Source organism: Diadema antillarum, unplaced genomic scaffold (assembly GCF_040938485.1).
Source record: "Diadema antillarum isolate AM-2024a unplaced genomic scaffold, OU_Dant_1.0 seq00000562_RagTag, whole genome shotgun sequence".
NCBI classification, from domain to species: domain Eukaryota; kingdom Metazoa; phylum Echinodermata; class Echinoidea; order Diadematoida; family Diadematidae; genus Diadema; species Diadema antillarum.
In genome coordinates this window covers 853,123-872,671 of record NW_027271501.1, presented here as the reverse complement: position 1 = coordinate 872,671, position 19,549 = coordinate 853,123, and the positions used below count along the sequence as shown (strand labels likewise).

At 39.7% G+C, this 19,549-nt stretch overlaps 1 protein-coding gene across 1 annotated transcript in view; it reads right to left on the bottom strand.

Moving 5' to 3' along the window:
* Positions 1-962: 962 nt before the first annotated feature.
* LOC139735037 (serine/threonine-protein kinase 36-like) overlaps positions 963-19,549 on the bottom strand; it is a 32,661-nt gene continuing 14,074 nt past the window's right edge. The window contains exons 16-33 of the mRNA XM_071645812.1: positions 18,719-18,862; positions 17,892-17,927; positions 17,638-17,745; positions 16,388-16,495; positions 15,671-15,769; positions 14,325-14,419; positions 13,713-13,776; positions 12,008-12,118; positions 11,122-11,258; positions 9,774-9,948; positions 9,057-9,160; positions 7,895-8,100; positions 5,447-5,520; positions 4,785-4,926; positions 4,139-4,326; positions 2,843-2,972; positions 1,877-2,046; positions 963-1,148 (exon numbers count right to left, since the gene is read on the bottom strand). Of these exons, the coding sequence (XP_071501913.1) occupies positions 963-1,148; positions 1,877-2,046; positions 2,843-2,972; positions 4,139-4,326; positions 4,785-4,926; positions 5,447-5,520; positions 7,895-8,100; positions 9,057-9,160; positions 9,774-9,948; positions 11,122-11,258; positions 12,008-12,118; positions 13,713-13,776; positions 14,325-14,419; positions 15,671-15,769; positions 16,388-16,495; positions 17,638-17,745; positions 17,892-17,927; positions 18,719-18,862 (2,277 nt within the window). The remainder of the gene's footprint in view (positions 1,149-1,876; positions 2,047-2,842; positions 2,973-4,138; positions 4,327-4,784; positions 4,927-5,446; positions 5,521-7,894; positions 8,101-9,056; positions 9,161-9,773; positions 9,949-11,121; positions 11,259-12,007; positions 12,119-13,712; positions 13,777-14,324; positions 14,420-15,670; positions 15,770-16,387; positions 16,496-17,637; positions 17,746-17,891; positions 17,928-18,718; positions 18,863-19,549) is intronic.

The window sequence follows — 19,549 nt, the reverse complement described above, 5'->3', positions numbered from 1 at the left end:
AACCTTATAGCGCTTTGAGTAGTTTGTAACTGGACATAGCGCTTTATAAGAAATTTCGTATATATTATATATATACAACCTATTGTTGGCTAATGTGAAAATAATGTCTAATGCTAGCTCAAAAATTAATTTCAAAGTAATAATGTGACAAAGTCACAGTGGTAATTACTCTGTGTGAAGTACAATGTGTTAGTTCATAATGTCATATTCAATGTACTACATTCAATGAGTAAAGCATTGAATAAAGTTCAATATACCAAGTCCAATGTGTGCAAGTCAATGTAATTTATTGGCAGAAAGACAGAAAGTGATAATCAATAAAATAGCATTACTAGTTTCAGCGGCAAATGCTTGAATCAATGGCTTAATGACCAAAGAGATACCTCTATCAAACTTGGACGGAGCAAGTTAGGCCACTGATATCAACGCCAGGAAGTAATTCCTGCAAGACCAATCCTACCGCCTCTTAACTGGTATTCCACCTGCGGCACCTTGGTACTACCATGTATCTCATCTACAATCAAGAAATTTTGAGATTGTCTGGAATGTCCTTTATAGACAGGTTGGACTTCTGTACTGTTTCTACTCAATACACAATAGCCACACATGGAGCATTGTAATGGTACACATTTGTACCTCTGAAATCGGTGAAATTCAACCATGGAGAAACTCACCTTTGGCAATCGTTATGTAAGTCACCTATCGGAGTCACACTTATTCATGTAGCACAACATTCTACAGAGAAGCATTGCTGTTATGAATGCCCTTTTGTCTCTCACAAACTGTCATTCATGATCCCAGGCTGTTCGCTCTTCCCTGGCACAGCTGGATAAAATAGTGAGAGAGTTTTCTTCCCTGCATGCTCCTCCATACCGTGTGACTTTCTTTTTCCCTTGGTAGAGGAGAGGGAGGGGGGAATAAGGGAAGAGATTGAGAACGGTCATCTTGTGGTCATCTTACGGTCACCTGGCGCTGCCGCCTCTCTTCAGCAGGGCCAGCAGCTTGGCCGAGTGGTGCGACACGGCGCTGGCACTGTTGCGCTCGCTGCGGGCCGACGAGGGCAGGCTTCCCGGCGTGGTGATGCCAGAGGAACGGATACTGTCGACTAGAGTCACCAGCTTGTCTGCCGCCTTGGCCTTAAGGAGTGCCTGCAGAATGCAAATTTAATAATTCCAATATTAAATGTATCATTCTCAAAATCTATTCTATACATTTCATAACTTTTGCTGATGTTGAAAGCATTTATTTTTCCACAATTTTTGTATGAACATGATATTAATCATAATCATATTAGAAGACATTATTTTGTGCCTTTTATAGAGATTTTCAAATGTTCAAATTTCCAAAGAAAGAGATTCATATACTTTCTTTATTTATCAAAAAAAAAAACACAAATAAACAAATGTAACTCAAAAAAAGACTTGAGTGGTTTATAATTGACCCAAACAGCTATAATATAACACTCCAATATGAAGAATTATAAGGGTGATAAATTTGTTCATGGTAAAATATTCTCAGTGTATTCACTATGAAGATAAAAGACATTCATCTACTTCTTTCATGACTTCAAATTCCAACAGAAAAAGAGCAATACTTGTTAATATCTGCTCATTGTCAAATTTTTTGTTCATTGTAACATTTTTGTTCATTGTAACATTTTTGTTCATTGCAAAAATGTTTTTGCTCATCATAAAAATGAATGTTGAATTTCAGTTATAACAATGTACATTCTGTTGAAAAACTGAAAATAAAGTCTGAATTGAATTGAGTTGAATTGAATTATCATGCAAGCGTGAGCAACTTGAGTTTCATCTGAAGCTGTTCCAGACAGCTCACTATTACTCAGTGTCGGTGTTGGTGGTTTTGAATCACTAACCTGCCGAAGTGGTGGATGCCTGGCAAGTGTCCTGAGGGCCACCAGAGCCACCTCCTGTACACTGAGCTGGTTGTCACGATGAGCTGACTCCAGCAGGCTCTCAGGCACCTTGGCCTTCAGGAGCTGTGGGCAGAGCTTGGGGGAGTGCCTGGCAAGATTCCCCAGGGCTCCTAACACAACCAAAATCAGATTTGACAACAGTAAAAATGGTGAATTACCTGATCATACCAAGCTGTGGGCAGAGCTTGGGGGGGGGGGGGGGGGGGGGGTTGACAAGATTCCCTAGGGCTCCTAACACAACCAATATCAAATCTGACAATAGAAACAGTGAATAAGCCAGTTCAGGGTTGAATGTGAATGTTAATGCCCATTGGCGAACAAAGCACAGTAGGAGTTAAATCATCTGTATGAACATACAAAATACTGTATACGCCATATATTTCGTGAGTCTAAATTTTCGTGAATCGGGAATTCCCGACAATTTCGCGAGTGGTTAAATTCGCGATCATGGAGTCCTGTACTGAACGGAGAAGTGTACCACGCGTATGTCACATTCACATCAGGATCAGAGTCAATATTTTCGCGTGTCTTTAATTTCGCGAACAGCACCTGGCTCGCGAAATTTGCAAAAATAAAAACCTCGCAAAATATTCAGTGTATACAGTAATCTAAGAACAAAAGGATGGAACATCCTTGTTGAAATGAACAGAGAATATACAGTAAAACAAGAAATGTTAGCATGCATTTTAATTTTGTGAATTTTGCAAGCGCCAAGATTCGCGAGATTAAAATGCACGAATGCGCAAAATTAAAATGTACGTGAGAGTTCTTGTCTACACTATATGCATTGAAATCCAGTGGCAATTTGTGAAAATTCCATGCAAAGAAAAAAGTAGTCGGCTCAAATTTGTGAAAATTTCATGCTGTGAATAGATCATGTTTTACAGTACGAGATTTGGTTCTGACCTGCTGCATTGGTCCTGATCCTAGTGACAGGGTCAGACAGGAGTTGGACCAGGACTGGTATGGCTGAGGCAAGTTTGTGGTAGAGGTCTCCACTGTGGTAGGCAGCGTTACCAATGGCATAGGATGAGGACTTGGGGATAGAATAGAAGAATGCAACAAAGCCGTGAGCTGACATCTTCACTTCATAGATACCAAAGTACAACAGGGAAAGACATGAGAATCAAATATGGTTTGTATCTACACTTTGAGCAAACATACTCTCTTGTGGCTTTAGGATAGTTTTACCGTGTATTCATACAGATAATACTTATTGAATGCACTACTATATCAGAGGTGCCAACTGCTACACATTTTGCGTAATTGTTATGAAATAGGAGGGCTACGAAATTCTGAATTCTCTACTGACATTACAGAATTTGTGGCTCATTTATTAAATTTTCCAATGGCGAAATTGCATGCACAGCAGTAAAAAATTTGGTAACAATTGGAGATGAAGATAGCAAAATTGTAGGTGCAGCATGTTGTTTATTGTATGGTTTGGGTGATGTGGGTGAATTGGAGGTAGACAAAAGATTAACCCGTTCCTTCCACAATTCCCTGAGTGCCTTTAATGCCCCAAAACGAGATTCTTTTCACCCATTGACAGAGAACCAACAGGTTGGTATTCCACCTGTGCGAAGGCAGTCAAGCGGTGCATGTATCCCCTCTCAATGGTCAACTACATGTGCCATCGAACAATGGAAATATTGATTGGGTGTGAGGTATGAATAGAGCGTGCTCTGATGGGCTCATAGCCTCTTTTGTTCTACACAAAACCAGGCACCTGAATGGGATGACTGGGGTCAGCGAACACAGAAATCTATTGAGCTCAGCTTTGATCGCTATGCACATGTTCATACAACTTTTATAGCAGAACAAGCGCAAACTAAATCAGAAAGAACGTAAATAATACTGTGAAATAAGCATTTTCCCAACAGAAAGAGAATGAATACTGACAGAATAAACTCTTATGTATCTTATTATCAAACCCATTTTTCCGGTCATTATAACACAAAGAATCATAAATTTAGGCCTCGAAAGCAAGCACTCGTGTCTTCATCTTGGGAACCTGGTATACTAGGTTCCCGTAATGAACGGGTAAATAGTTGGACATATACACGTAGCAAAGGAAAGAGAGAGAGTGAAGATGAAGAGATGGAAAGTAAGAGAGAGAGAGAGAGAGAGGGAGAGATGAAGAGAGATGCTAGTAGCAAAAGATAGATGGAGAAGGAGAGTGTAAGGGGATGCGAGTCTCACTCTTCTGATGTCTGCATCATCACTGGAGAGCTCCTTGATGAGTGATGTGAGGAGACCATCACTAGTGTTAAGGACTGAGTAGAAGGCTGGGGAGTGTCTCATCATGTTTCCCACCAGACCACAGGCCCTGGACTTGACCGTCTGGTTACCGCTGTCCAGCAGGCTGGTCAGACCCTGGTATGTCCCACCTTGGGAGAGAGAAGAAAAGGCATCGAACATCAATGGAGTCATCTAGATTACCCCTCTACTGTCATATCAACCTCTTTAGTGCTAACATCAAATATGTGTCCACACATATGTTGCTTATTTACTCTCAGGTAACCAGCTTTTAATAACCGGGTACATAACAATAACAAACAGGTTTAATAGCAGATTTGATGAAAATCCTTCCTTTTCTGAGAAATGTTCCACTTTTCATGGCACCAAAAACAAGTTATCAAATTTAAGCTGACAATTGCTTGAGGATTGCAAGCTCATTTCCAGAGTTCTCAAGGTATTTCTTGAGGAGTGTCAGCTCATTTTCAGAATTCTCATTTGAGGAATTCCTCGAGGGGTTTGAACTCATTTACAGAATTCTCAGGAATCCACTCAGTAACATGATTCTCACAGAATAGCTAGGAATCCTTGAAGAACTCTCTTTCTTTACCTTTTCCTCCAGAGAGTATGGTCTTGAGGAGGACCAAGTGGTGAGCTCCGCTCCGTGCCAGGTGGCTGCAGATGGACAGCATGTCACACTGGACCTCCACTGGACATTCCTTGGCCAACAGACCAGACAGGTACTCCTCGGCCTGATTGTGACATGTGGTGGAGAGAAGAATCAATCAAACATGAGACCTTTATTAAAGCCATTATTTACAATTTCCAGATGAAACAAAAACCCAGCTTTAGTGTTTCAAAATAGTTTTAAACTGTGAGTTTGGGATAGAAACAACCAGTGTTAAAAAGTTAATCAGTATAATCAATGTTAATCATTGTTAAATATACAAAATGTGAACCATAGTTATAATAAAACTGTCTCTAGACTACACCAGCTATAGTTATGGTTTAGTGAGAAAAATAGTGATATCTCCTTATATTTTAGGTTTTATTGCAAAATTTTTGTATGGTAGGATGTTTTGTGATACAACTGACCTATACAAGAGTATCACATTTGATAACTTGAACATTTTTTTAATTATTGCTCCCAAGGGTAAACAGGACCTATAAAATTTACAGCCTTGCACAGTTTGGTCACATCAGATATATTTCACGAGAAACTTCCACAAATCCATAATCCACCAAAGTTCACTGTAATCCAGTAGTGCTTACCTTCAGTTTGGATACACAGTCACAGAACTGTGTCAAGAAGGCCTCCTCACTGAGAATAAGTCTTGATAGCACACCTACAAATAAAGAGAAACAACATCAACAGCATTAGCAAATCAGAAGTTGGACACAATATCATGCAGTGACAGTCACATGCTTATAACAATCCCTTCTTGGCAGTCTCCATGAAATCAATAACTTTTGTGTCAGTGATGTGAATATTGTGATTATGCACATAAAGTACACTGGTGAAGACAAATCATAGTAGCCAAGGTAACACTGATGCACGTGATTACTGAGAATACATACAATGCAGATTTTTTTCTATTTCTGTCACAAACCCTCCCAATGAAGTACATGACAGCTATACTGGGCTGTAGTCCACCCATTACCGCGACGGTTTCCACAGCCTTTTTTTTTTTTTTTTTTGTTACACTGTAAGCACTGACAGTTATGAGCAAAAAGAGCTAAAGCTGAGCAAGCCAGCACAAGGACCTTTTGAGTTTTGCAAATGTGATTAACATCTCTACGCTGGTACAAAGCCTAAGCTGTCCACTATTCTACTGAATAGTTCAGTTAGTCAATTCGACCAATTCCGGAATTGCTAGATATGCCTATCCGCCATCAGTATGAAATGGTTTATGCATGAGCTTCTTCAAACAGATATCTGCTTTTTGGCTGTGATCTTTGCTACCAAATGCTAGAAGGAGAACTTCAGTAATTAACTAGATATATCGCTACGGCTACTTATATGCCTCCGCCATAATGCATGGTTCTCCTAATAGGTCTATAGTACAATGTCTTGACAATGTGTGATGACAGTTTCACACAATTGGCAAAATATTAAAATGACAGGTTTGACACAAATGTGCTGAATGTTCACTTTCCTAGAACTAGGTTCAATTGGATGAATGATTAAAATGTCAGAGTGCAGGTATTTGGGGAACTGATGATTTTTACTTGACTTTTGACCCTTTTATAAGTTTATGCATTGAGTAATTTTCAAGGTATTGAGAAAAAGTATAATTTCAGTATCAAATGGGAAAATAGCATTATCTAAACCTGGCCTTTGACCTTTGACCTCACAGTTCCAAAGAGAATCACTGTTAGGTTGAACATGCATAAATATGTAAGTTTCATGATGATACCTTGAGTTACTTTCGAGATATGGAGGAAAAAGTGCAATTTAGCACTTTCACTTGACCTTTTACCTTTTGACCTTTGACCTTTTGGCAAGAAACTTCCCCAAAAATATATATTGGGTAATACATGCCATACATCAAGTTTTAAAAAAAAAAACCTTCAGGCATATTGCATTTTAAGGAAAGTAGTGATATTTTGAGGAGTTGACCTTGACCTTTGACCCCCCTGACCTTTGACCCATGACCCCCAACTTCCCTAGATAATCATTGCCCATCGGTACAAGCATATACATGTATACTAAGTTCCACGAAGATACCTTGAACCATTTGCGAGATATGGAGAAAAACATGAAATTTCAATTTTTTTTTCACAAAATAACCTGTGACCTTTGACCTTTGACCCTGTGACCCTAAAATCCACACAAAGTATTATCCCCCAAGGATATACCCTCATACCAAGTTTGATGTAAAACCACCACACGGTTCTTGAGATATCGACAAAAACAAAATGGGACGGACGGATGTACGTACGGACGGACGTACGGACGGAAGTACGTACGTACGGACGGACAGACGGACGGACGACCCGAAAACATAATGCCTCCGGCCACTTCGTTGCGGAGGCATAAAAACTAAGTCATCAATTCTGACAGGACTCCAGGGTCTTTCCCACTGGGGCTTGACTCTGTCTCAAGTGACAACCCTCTGTTCACTTCTCTTGCAATTTACGACAGCAAGAGGGTCTTTGACAAAGACTATGGTTCCCCCTGCAATGCTTTTGCAACATCAGAGCTACAACCTCACCTCACCCTGTGACATAGACTCTAAACTCAAGTATCTCTTAAAATGGGAGATTCTCCCACCTGGACTCCCAACAAGAAGGAGACAGCGATTGTGCAAACATGTGCACTATGTGCACGGAGTGCACATCACTAGTGCCAAGCTTGACATCTCTTGTGACGAGGGTCCAGGGCCTGCTTAATCCGTTGAAGACGAGTCCCGAGAATACTCGGGCAGGTGTCTACGGGAAATGCGTGTTATAGCAAAATCAGTCCGTCCTCAAGCTCTTGGGTTATACAACGCCCTCTCATGCTATCTTTTAATGGCCCCCTTTTTTTGCATAAAAATCATATGACACAACTAAACTCAGGCTGGAGAAAGCTACATCTTAAAAGACTGAAAATATGTCTTAAGCAAGAGACATACAGCTAAAGCAGGAGAAATTCAAACGGGAGAACGGGAGATTTTGCTAAAATGTCATCAAAGCGGGAGATCCCCAACCACAAGGAGTCTCAGCTGCAGAACTCACCCATGGGAATCTCCATCATCTTCAGTGGGACATGGCCCCTGCAGGCAGCCACCAGTTTCTGGACCAGGAGGCACTGCCTGAAGCTGGAGAGGATGGCCGATAGCATCATCTCGTGTGTATCCACAGCGAAGGGGAAGCAGAGGAGCTGGCAGACGTGGAGGATGATGTCTGACACCAACTCTGACATGTTCTGCTCCTTGCTCTCACTGTGAGGGATAGAAGGGAAGTAACGTTACAGGGTCGTGGTTGTTCGACCATGGTTCGGAATAATAATATATGTCTGTTTCTGTTCTTCCGAGATATCTGAGATTTTCACCTTGACAGTTTCAAAGTACACTAAGTACACAAAGTATTGTATGTTTCCCATTTTTCTCCAATTGAATCTTTTTCAGAGATATTTTGTCTACAAGTAGTGGATAACATTTTTCTACTATCCACAGTAAAATTATGTCATAAAACTATGGGAGTTTTGTGTTTTCATAGAACAAGTACTTTGTGGTGACACATTGTTTTGCCAGCAAACCTCAACCTGGCATATCTGGTGTAATTTGGCAAAACAATGATGTCGTTATACAAGCTCCACACATCTGCACTGTTATTTGATGTTATACAGGCTCAGCACATCTGCGCTGTGATCTAGACTAATGCTCACCCTTTCAATGCACAGAACAAGTGGAATGAATGCCGTATGTACAAATGAAAACTGAAAACTAACATGCATTGTTTATTCTTTATTCAAAGAGGCATTTTATGACTTACTTTGGAGTAACGTGGGCGACACAGAGAGACTTCAATATTGACTGCTCAGCAGTCATGCTTTACAACCAATTTGAGATGCAATACCCATAAAATAAAATAATCAAACAACTGGTTCATTCCATGATATTCCTTGTGCTAGAACTCATAGACATGATTTAAGCCTAAAGTCAAAATTACTACTGGTAAATTATCCTCACCTTTTTCAAACCGATAATTCGAATCACTTCGATCATTTCTGAAAGCCCATAAAAATTTTCCACAATTTACGAAAAGATTGTGACTAATATGAAAAACAACAACATAATGTTTATACAACCATTTTCCCTGTGTGTGAGTGAGACCTAGTCCCACTGAATGCATGGGTTAGCACCATTCTTCTGGTGGTGGGAATAAGGTAGCTTACCTTGAGGAGAGGACGGCAAGGAAGTGGGGAGAGAGCAGAGTGCTGAGGGTGAGCATCACCACCCCGTCTGGCCGACAGAACTGGGGCACGCAGTGGTACGGCTCCTGGAGCAGGGGCAATGAGACAATGAGGGTTGATGACAACACTAACATCAAACTATCTGAGAAATTAAAAACTCATATGAGTTACATACTGTGCTTGCAGTCAAGTACTCCTGCAAGACTGAATCACATACACACACAGGAATACACACACAGACACAAAAATACATACATAACTACATGTATGCATGCATGCCCATGCACACACACGGATACACGTGTGCGAGCACATACACATGCACCAACATACACAAACAAACTTATAACATACAATACATACAAATGACTATGAAAGTACTTTTTAATGTATGGTAGTCTTTGAAAATTTTTAAAGCAGCAGGCATCAACAGGCGTAGGTCAGAATTCCTTGTAATAAAATGAAGGAACTCTACAATGTGATTTTAATTTTGACTCTGATTTCTCTGTTTTCATGCAAAGCAGCACAATATCTGCATGGAATTTTCTTTTAATTTTACCCACATTTGCAGCAGCTTCTATGGTCTGCTGTTTAAATGTGAAGAACCAGTATGTTTCTGTATTCTACCAGTAAGAATGTGAAGAAGCTAAGATGCAAGAGGTTAGTGCTCAATGTGATGATCAGCAAACCTTTACTCACCCTGGTGAAGACGATAAGGATGACTTGGAGCGATGCGGCCACACCCGAGGGTGACATCAACGTCCACTCGGGATTTGCGGACACTTCAATGACCTGGTCCTCATCGTCATCGTCATCATCGTCGACGGCGCTGGGCTTCTTGGAAATCTCCTGAATTCCCAGAGTCTGCATTAGTCTGAAGGTGAAAGGGAAGAAGGGCTAGATTGAATTTGGAGCTGAGGTAGGCAAGACAGTGGGTTTCATAGCTTTTTCTTTTTTCATTGTGTGGGACTACAGCAAATTGATGGCAGTTATTATCTTCATTGGAATCTCAAGTTTGGTCCTGCTATCGGTATCCTGCAGTGCATAATGTGTCCTACGATAACATCATGCTTTGTTACTGATGTGTACTACATACACATAGTATTGTGTGCGTGTTCACATGTGCTTGGGGTTGGAGTCTCTGTTCGTAGGATGTATTGAATATTTGAGATTCTGTTTCTTGGACAGAAAATGAAGAAATAACAAGGAAAAGTAGAAATTACGCGGTGCGTAATATATGTCCCCGCCGGAAGTAGCATTTAGTAGCAAAATGTTAAATATAGGTAAAAAATCAAGGTCAAAGGTCAAAGAAGTCAAAGGTCAAAATTCTGTGTAGAAGTTTTAAAGCCCTCACCTAGTGCCATCACATAAAGAAAACGGAATCGAAATCGGGTTAGAAATGGCGAAGGAGTAGCATTTTGTAGCCAATGTACAATATAGGTCAAAAATCAAGTTCAAAGGTCAAAGAAGTCAAAGGTCAAAATTCTGTGTAGAAGTTTTAAAGCCCTCACCTAGTGCCATCACATAAAGCAAACGGAATCAAAATCGGGTTAGAAATGGCAAAGGAGTAGCATTTTGTAGCCAATGTACAATATAGATCAAAAATTAAGGTCAAAGGTCAAAGAAGTCAAATGTTAAAATTCTGTGTAGAAGTTTTGAAGCCCTCACCTAGTGCCATCACATAAAGCAAACGGAATCGAAATCGGGTTAGAAATGGTGAAGGAGTGGCATTTTGAAGCAAAATGTACAATATAGGTCAAAGGTCAAGGTCAAAGGTCACAACTGAAATTCTGTGTAGAAGTTTCAAAGCTCCCATGTAGTGCTATCATATAAAGCAAATAGAATCAAAATTGGCTCATAAATGACAGAGAAGTAGCAAATTGAACATTTTGATCACACACGGACGCACACACAGACAGACAGACAGACGGACGGACGGACACACGGACACACACATGTACGGAGCCCGTTTCATAGTCCCCTGCTCGAACTCGTTCGGCAGGGACAAAAAGAGGGACAGAGTGGGTGGAACCAGATGACCGTTTACCTGTGCCAGAGGAGATCCCAGACTCCGGCCTCGATGAGATAGCGGCTGACCGTCGTCTGGTCTAGACTGAGAAACTGGCACAGTAGGAGTAGGAGTCCATCCAGGATGCCGTAGTCAAATGGACAACGCACACAGATCTGTGGGTGACATTGAGAGGCATGAATTCACATCATTCAGACTACCTGACACTGTGCAAAATGGCTTACATCAACTCATGTACTTCGTCTTTGACTTTGACTTTAAACTATTTTTCTTTCTTTTTTTTCAAAACACATTGTGAACATATGTATGACAATGGATCATGGGTTTATGAAAAAAAAAACTTATGAAAAAAAGGTCTGAAGTGCCTTAAAGTGTCAGAACATTTTAATGCATTTGAACTGCAAGAAGACTGAAATCAGATTAAACTCTGAACTCTCACTTTCCTGAATAAATTGAATTGTGATTAGACAAAAAAATAGAATGCAATTTTCACTAACTACATACTTCATAACTAAATCAGATGAATTTCATTCTATAAGTCCATTGGGTAAATCTATTTTACCATTCTGAAATGGTTTCATATCTCACACTTGGTATTTCAAAGCATTAGTAATTTCTTGTCACTTCAATAATTTTTTTGACAAGTGTATGATTCCTTGTACATAAAACAAACCCTATGAATGTGTGCATTGCTCTGTAAGAGACTCTGGCAATTATGAAAAATTTTGTTTGTTACTCTGGCATGTTTATCATTTCTTCTTCCAATATCTCCCACAGGAAGAGTAAACAGTCTTTAGTATAATGTGATTAGTTTTTACACAGTGGGGTAATCCCCTATGATGATGCAATGGGGGATTTCCCTGATTCCGAAATGACAGCCTGAGGTAGATTCAATGTGACCCACCTGCTCCAGGTCATTGAGAGCTGAGTGGAGGGCATCCAAGAGGTCTCCAGTGGGCATCTCCAGGGCAACACCGTGATGGAGTAGCTGGCTGACCAGCAGGGCAGCTGCCGTCTAGTGACACAAAAATACAACAAGGAAAAGTAGAAATCACGCGGTGCGTAATATATGTCCCCGCCGGAAGTAGCATTTAGTAGCAAAATGTACAATATAGGTAAAAAGATCAAGGTCAAAGGTCAAAGAAGTCAAAGGTCAAAATTCTATGTACAAGTTTTGAAGCCCTCACCTAGTGCCATCACATAAAGCAAACAGAATCGAAATCGGGTTAGAAATGGCGAAGGAGTAGCATTTTGTAGCCAATGTACAATATAGGTAAAAAAATCAAGGTCAAAGGTCAAAGAAGTCAAAGGTCAAAATTCTGTGTACAAGTTTTGAAGCCCTCACCTAGTGCCATCACATAAAGGAAACGGAATCGAAATCGGGTTAGAAATGGCGAAGGAGTAGCATTTGGTAGCAAAATGTACAATACAGGTCAAAAATCAAGGTCAAAGGTCAAAGAAGTCAAAGGTCAAAATTCTGTGTAGAAGTTTTGAAGCCCTCACCTAGTGCCATCACTTAAAGCAAACGGTATTGAAATCGGGTTACAAATGGCGAAGGAGTAGCATTTTGTAGCAAAATGTACAATATAGGTCAAAAATCAAGGTCAAAGGTCAAAATTCTGTGTAGAAGTTTTGAAGCCCTCACCTAGTGCCATCACATAAAGCAAACGGAATCAAAATCGGGTCAGAAATGGCGAAGGAGTAGCATTTTGTAGGCAATGTACAATATAGGTCAAAAATCAAGGTCAAAGGTCAAAGAAGTCAAAGGTCAAAATTCTGTGTAGAAGTTTTGAAGCCCTCACCTAGTGCCATCATATAAAGCAAACGGAATCAAAATCGGGTTAGAAATGGCGAAGGAGTAGCATTTTGAAGCAAAATGTACAATATAGGTCAAAGGTCAAGGTCAAAGGTCACAACTGAAATTCTGTATAGAAGTTTCAAAGCTCCCATGTAGTGCTATCATATAAAGCAAACAGAATCAAAATCGGGTTAGAAATGGCGAAGGAGTAGCATTTTGAACATTTTGATCACACACGGACGCACGGACGGACGGACAGACGGACACACGGACACACACACGTACGGAGCCCGTTTCACAGTCCACTGCTCGAACTCGTTCGGCGGGGACAACAACTTTACTATCCTCTCCTCAAAGCAAGGTACCTCACATGGGATCCTACTGGAACAATTTTTGGCCTACGCAATGCAGAAGTCATGTAGTCTTTAACAGGTGCTCATACTTTTGAAATCTTGGATTTCTGCAACTGTAAAGGTGAACATCTTTGCACATCTAGCACAACATGAATTCTAGAACTAAAATACAAACATATTAATCTTTGCTTGTTATATAATATGCAAGAGTAATCTGCATTTTGATCCCACGCAAATAAAGACATGCAAAATTCATCTTACTTGGCTGAGCGCAAAAATGTCCACTTTTACAGTATTCATGCAAGTTGGGAGCTGTATTCAAGATGTCTCTATGATTTGTTCTTGGGTTTTCTCAACACAATCAATCGTATATCATTTGCATCATTTACAAGGAAGACAACAATTACACAACAACAATTGACATTTACATGCTAAATGAAGGAAGTGTGGTTACTCACCGTGTGACTTGCCACTTGTGAGTCCAGCAAGATGGCTGCAAACAGAGCACTGGCTTTGAGTAGACTGTCAACAAACACACAGAAATTTAAGAGATTAGCATGGTTCAAGTCATTACGTACTTGTGCAATTCTTTATCAGCAAATATCTGCATCTTGCAGTAACAAATGAGCGTGGAAAACGCAAGCTTTACACAAAAATTGGGATATTTGTGGTAGGCACTACAACCCATGTGGATCTACCTAAAGTCATAATGACTTTCTCCTTGTTTTCTCCTTCTTCTTCTTTTTTTTTTTTTAAAATCTTCATATCATAATTTCTCCCTTATTGGCCAATGGAGCAAACGTTAAACCTAAATCAAATTTTGCCTACCAAAGTCCTAAAAACCTCCCACAATACCTCAAGTTAGTCTTCTACAATATATTAGCTAGCTGGCATTAGTCAGTCATTGAACCTTCTCCTTACTGATGTTGGGAGACATTAATCTTCCACATGCAAAATTTCATGTTTGTAAAAGAGATATATGACCTTCAAATATGCAACAATCTCTTTAAAGATACACATTGCATTGAAGGGTTACATAATATTACGTTACATTTTTTTTCCCCACTCACATCTCTGGTATGGCCTGAAGTTGGATGATGATGGTGCTGAGGATGTGTGAACACATCTCATAGACTGTGTTCTGACTCATGTCCTCAATCTCTGTCTGCATGGGGCAAACACACACAAGAAAAGAGAATTGCTCAGTGTGAACAGTGACAATACTTCTTAGTATCGTAAGTAATCATCACCCCAATACCTTTCTTAATTTCTGATACCATTTTGACTGAGCAAGGTATCTGGCTCCAAATCACTTTAAATGAAGCCAAACTGCAATTATAATAAAATTAAGACAAACACCACCACAACATCCAGTAAAACATTTCTTACAGGGAATCCTATAATGTTTAAATTCACTGGATGCACAATCAATATCACGTTCACCCTGCTTAAAGTTTCCTACCTGGGAGTCCTTCCTTATCCAGCTACATATCACATAACTTTGACAAATATCATCACCATCATCACTATCATCACCATCATCATCACCATCATCATCATCATCACCGCCATCATCGCCATCATCGCCATCATCGCCACCATCGCCACCATCGCCATCATCGCCACCATCGCCATCATCGCCATCATCGCCATCATCATCATCATCACCGCCATCATCGCCATCATCGCCATCATCGCCATCATCGCCATCATCGCCATCATCGCCATCATCGCCATCATCACCATCATCATCACCATCATCACCATCATCACCATCATCATCACCTTCATCATCACCATCATCACCATCATCACCATCATCACCATCATCACCATCATCACCACCATCACCACCATCATCATCATCATCCATTTTTTATCCGAGTCTGTCCCCGATAACAGGAGTGGCTGGATTTACCTCACTCTCACAGCAATCGCTCTCACACCTTCTCCCCATCTCGCCCAATTTGAGGCATCTTCTCCCTCACACGAACCTTCCCAAGCTCTTCCTCCACCTGTCTCTTCCACACCTTCTTTTTTTGACAAATATGTCCACAAATAATGGTTTTCATCCCACCATGGACCCAATTATCCTGATTAGAGAGCGAGGAGATATGGATGCATTGCCTAGCTAAAGGACAAAAAAAAATATAATAAAAATAAAAAATGACAGGAATTATAAATACCTATTTAAAAGGTTTGGGCATCCAAAAAATATACAATGGCATATGACTGTGTTCAGACACACTCCATCAGTTCAGTGTTTCACACACCACAACAAGTAAGACTTGTGCAAGACTTAATCCAAGGCTGCACAAAGTAAATATTCTTCCACATTAACGCATCAGGAACCATTTCAAGTGAGAGGTCCATTATATTAAACGAGTGAATGTAGGGTTGATATGTAATGTCTCACCTTTCCTTGCAGGACGAGAAGAATGAGACTGATATGTTCCTCTTTGCAAGCGACATACTTGCAGAGATGAGGTGACATCTGACAGCCAAAGTAGATGGTCTAGTTTCAAGGAAAAAACGTCACCATATTCAGCAAAAAAATGATGTTTCACAACTGTTTTACTAATATGTGTTCTGGTTTATCAGATCTATCAAGTTTACCTGACTCTCTCTAAATAGTACTGTACAAATATCATAAAATTTTGTTTTACTATCTGTTACTATACATTGTTGATGTTAAGTGTCAAAGATGCAGAAGTACATGGAAAATACAGCCTAAATGTATGTTATATGAATATATTGCATATCTCATAAGTATGTGGCTATGACTTCTATCACTTGTATTAAAGCTAAGTGCATAGAGAAATGATTGATAATCATCTTGTACTTTATAAACTACAACTATTAACATTATAATTATCATCATCAACATCATCATCATCATCATCATAATCATCATCATCATTATTATAAGCATTTTAAGTATAATTAAATGCATAGATGTGTTTGCTATTTTTGAATATGCTGGATGATCTCTAGCAAACCAAAGTAATATTGACTGATGATTACTTGAACTGCCTCAGGGAAAACAAACATTTTTCAACTGGATGGGAAACTTTTTTTCAAATTAAATGTCCGCAAGCAAGCTGCTTGGGACGCTGAGTATAAGAAAGCTTACCTTGAGGGTATTTTCACAGTACGATGGATGGGCCACATACTTCATGAAGCTGTCGGTGAGTTCATGGTGACTTGGCTTGGCCAGCTCATCCCCAAGGACAGCTGCCATCTGTGTTGATCACAAGAGCAAAGTGAATCATTTTATTTTCATTTTCATTTTCATTTAATTTTCATTTTCTTCCATTTCATTTCCTTTAATTTTCATATCCATTTTCATGGCATTTCCTTTTTCCATTTCATTTTATTTCCATTTTCATTTTTTTGTCCACTTCATTTTCATTTCATTATTTGATTTCAAGCTGATTCATGCAGCCAAAAGGCTGAATTGCGGAGTAGCATTACAAATGTACAAGTTAAAAACATGTAGAGCATTTTCATTTTCATTTCATTTAATTATTTCATTTCAAGCTGATTCATGCAGCCAGAAGGTTGAATTGTGGAGTAGCATTACAATGTACAGGTTAAAAAATATCTAGAGCATAGTATAAGAAACAAATGGCTATGTTTGACTGTCTGATGTTTAGTCCAAATAGCTTGACTATGACATTGTGTCTAAGCGTCTTGGGTTTTGCAGATGACATTGTGTTTAAGCGTCTTGGGTTTTGCAGATGAATTTGTATCTATCAATGACACATAATTTTCACAGGGGACAAACATTAAAGGCAACCAAACTATTGCCTTGTGCCTCAAATGGTGCGTCTCTGTGTACCGCAAGCATCTGGCCTGCATGAACACCATGGGTCAAGTCTAGCTGAGTTGGCTTTGGATCACTTTACCCTCGGTGTAGCCACACGTTTGCAAGTTGGAAGTCTGCACACAGACATACACAGACACACGCAGACATGCACATATACACACAAAAACAAACTGACTTGGACAATTCTTGCACTAAGCATTGGAAAAGGAGGTCCAGTGGTGATACCACCATACAAAAATTTTCTGTGAGAAGTTACATTATTATTGGGAAGCAGCATTTGGCTTTAAAACAAGAATGAAATGTTGGTTAAAGTGGTTCCAATTAGTGAGCATACTTAGGAACAGGATCTCATGCAGTGTATCATAAGAAATTATGCAAAAACATTCTAACTCACATTCACACTGAGAAATCTGCATCCTTTTCATAGAGCATGGAGAGAAAGATCTACACACGCTCACCACTTCAGGTGCATTCTTGTGAAAATGAGAGTTCTGAAACCTGCTCACAATTTCTTTGAATAAAAAAAAAAGAAGAAGAAGAAAAGAATGACCTACCTTGCGCTTCCCCTCCACACAGGTGTTAAGTCCCTGCTGGACGTAGACCAGTTCAGCCAGTGCTCCGATCACTACACCGCACATCTGTTCCCAGCGCTCCCCAAACTCCTCCCCCTCTGGCCCACCTACAGGGGAAGAGACATGATAATAATAAAAACAGTTATAATAATAAACATTTTTTGATAAGTGCTTTAACAGCAAACTCATCAGAGCATCGTTAAAAACAAATAAATGAACATACAGAATAAACATACATCTAATTGTGATGGGAACAGTTTTGCTTTGAGTTTCTCTTTGAAATTTTCTTCTGTATCATATAGACAGAGCTGTTGGTAGAAGAGGGTTCAACAAAACGAATCCAGCATATGAGATCATCATTTCAACTGCCCTGGCGAATGTACGTGGGTTCTGAAGTAATCTTTTGCCACTCTGTGAAAATAGATGATATCTGGAGACTGTATGGGAGGTAAGCAAGTGGGATAGGTAAAATTGTGGAGCAGTATTTATCATGCATTTGTCTGAAAAATTTTGGCCTTTACTGTGTTGTGGATATCATCAGCACACTATCACATCTGTGTGAAAGTCACTTTGGCAGCGGTCATGTACAACTTTGTGAAACTTCCACAGCGTGTAAAGTAGATAGAGAGTTTTACAGTGACACCATGCCGTATAGGCATTACAGGGACTGGCCTTCTCTGGATGAAGCTATTATGATGTCACCACATAACTCCTCATCTAGTTTATGAAAGATGCAGAACTGATACAGGATTGGATGAAATCCTGATACTGGGAGAAACCTTCAAATATGAAATGATGGCATGCTTGTTAGACACTGCCTTTTAAGATCTGTCATAAACCTGAGTAGATAAAACACAGAGCAGCATGAGAAGAAAGTCAAGTACACACATTGTACATGTTCTGGTAATAAACTTTTGCACATGAAAAGATCTTCACATCGATGTGACCCACCGTCACGGATGTTGCTGCAAATCCTATTACTGGAGCAAAATGTGACAAGCGTCAAGTTTCTCTACAAATAAATCCACATTAACCTTTATGACCTCTGACACTTACTTGTGACCTTAATGAGAAGGGTTTCATCCTGCCTGAGTGTCTCCATCATAGAGGTTACGATGTCTGGGTGGGTGACAGAGAGACCGGTGTAGAACCCCGTCATGAACTCCTCTGGACACCGGTCCATCACCTCACACTGGTAGATGAAACACTGCCAGCAACACAACAAAAGTAATCACATCAGATTCATGCAATGTACAAAAATTATATCCATCGTCAATATCCTGTCATTGCCTGAAACACACAGATACACTTATCTTTCTTTCTTTCTTTTTCTTTCTTTCTTTCTTTCTTTCTTTCTTTCTTTCTTTCTTTCTTTCTTTCTTTCTTTCTTTCTTTCTTTCTTTCTTTCTTTCTTTCTTTCTTTCTTTCTTTCTTTCTTCTTTCTTTCTTTCTTTCTTTCTTTCTTCTTTCTTTCTTTCTTTCTTTCCTTCTTTCTTTCTTTCCTCTTTGTGTTTGACCAGCTTAATGCCATGATTAGTCTTTCATCTCTAATCCGTTAGCTAAAAGCTTTTAAGATGTAACAGAAATTATCAGGACTCCATCATGACGTGATGCAATCATCTTTGACCATACAATCTATTACCACACACTGACGAACCAACCCTCAAGTAGAAACATGTACTGTATAAGCTGTTATTTTCACGAGGGTTTAATTTTCGCGAATTTTGCGAATCACGGTTGGATTGCGAATTCAACCACACGCGAAAATGCTTCCATGTGCTTTGTTAATAGTGCATTAAGGTACGCGTCGGGGTTGAATCACGAAAACAACAACTCGCGAAAATGTCTATGGCCTCATCATTCGTGAAAATAACAGCGTATACAATATCAAGTT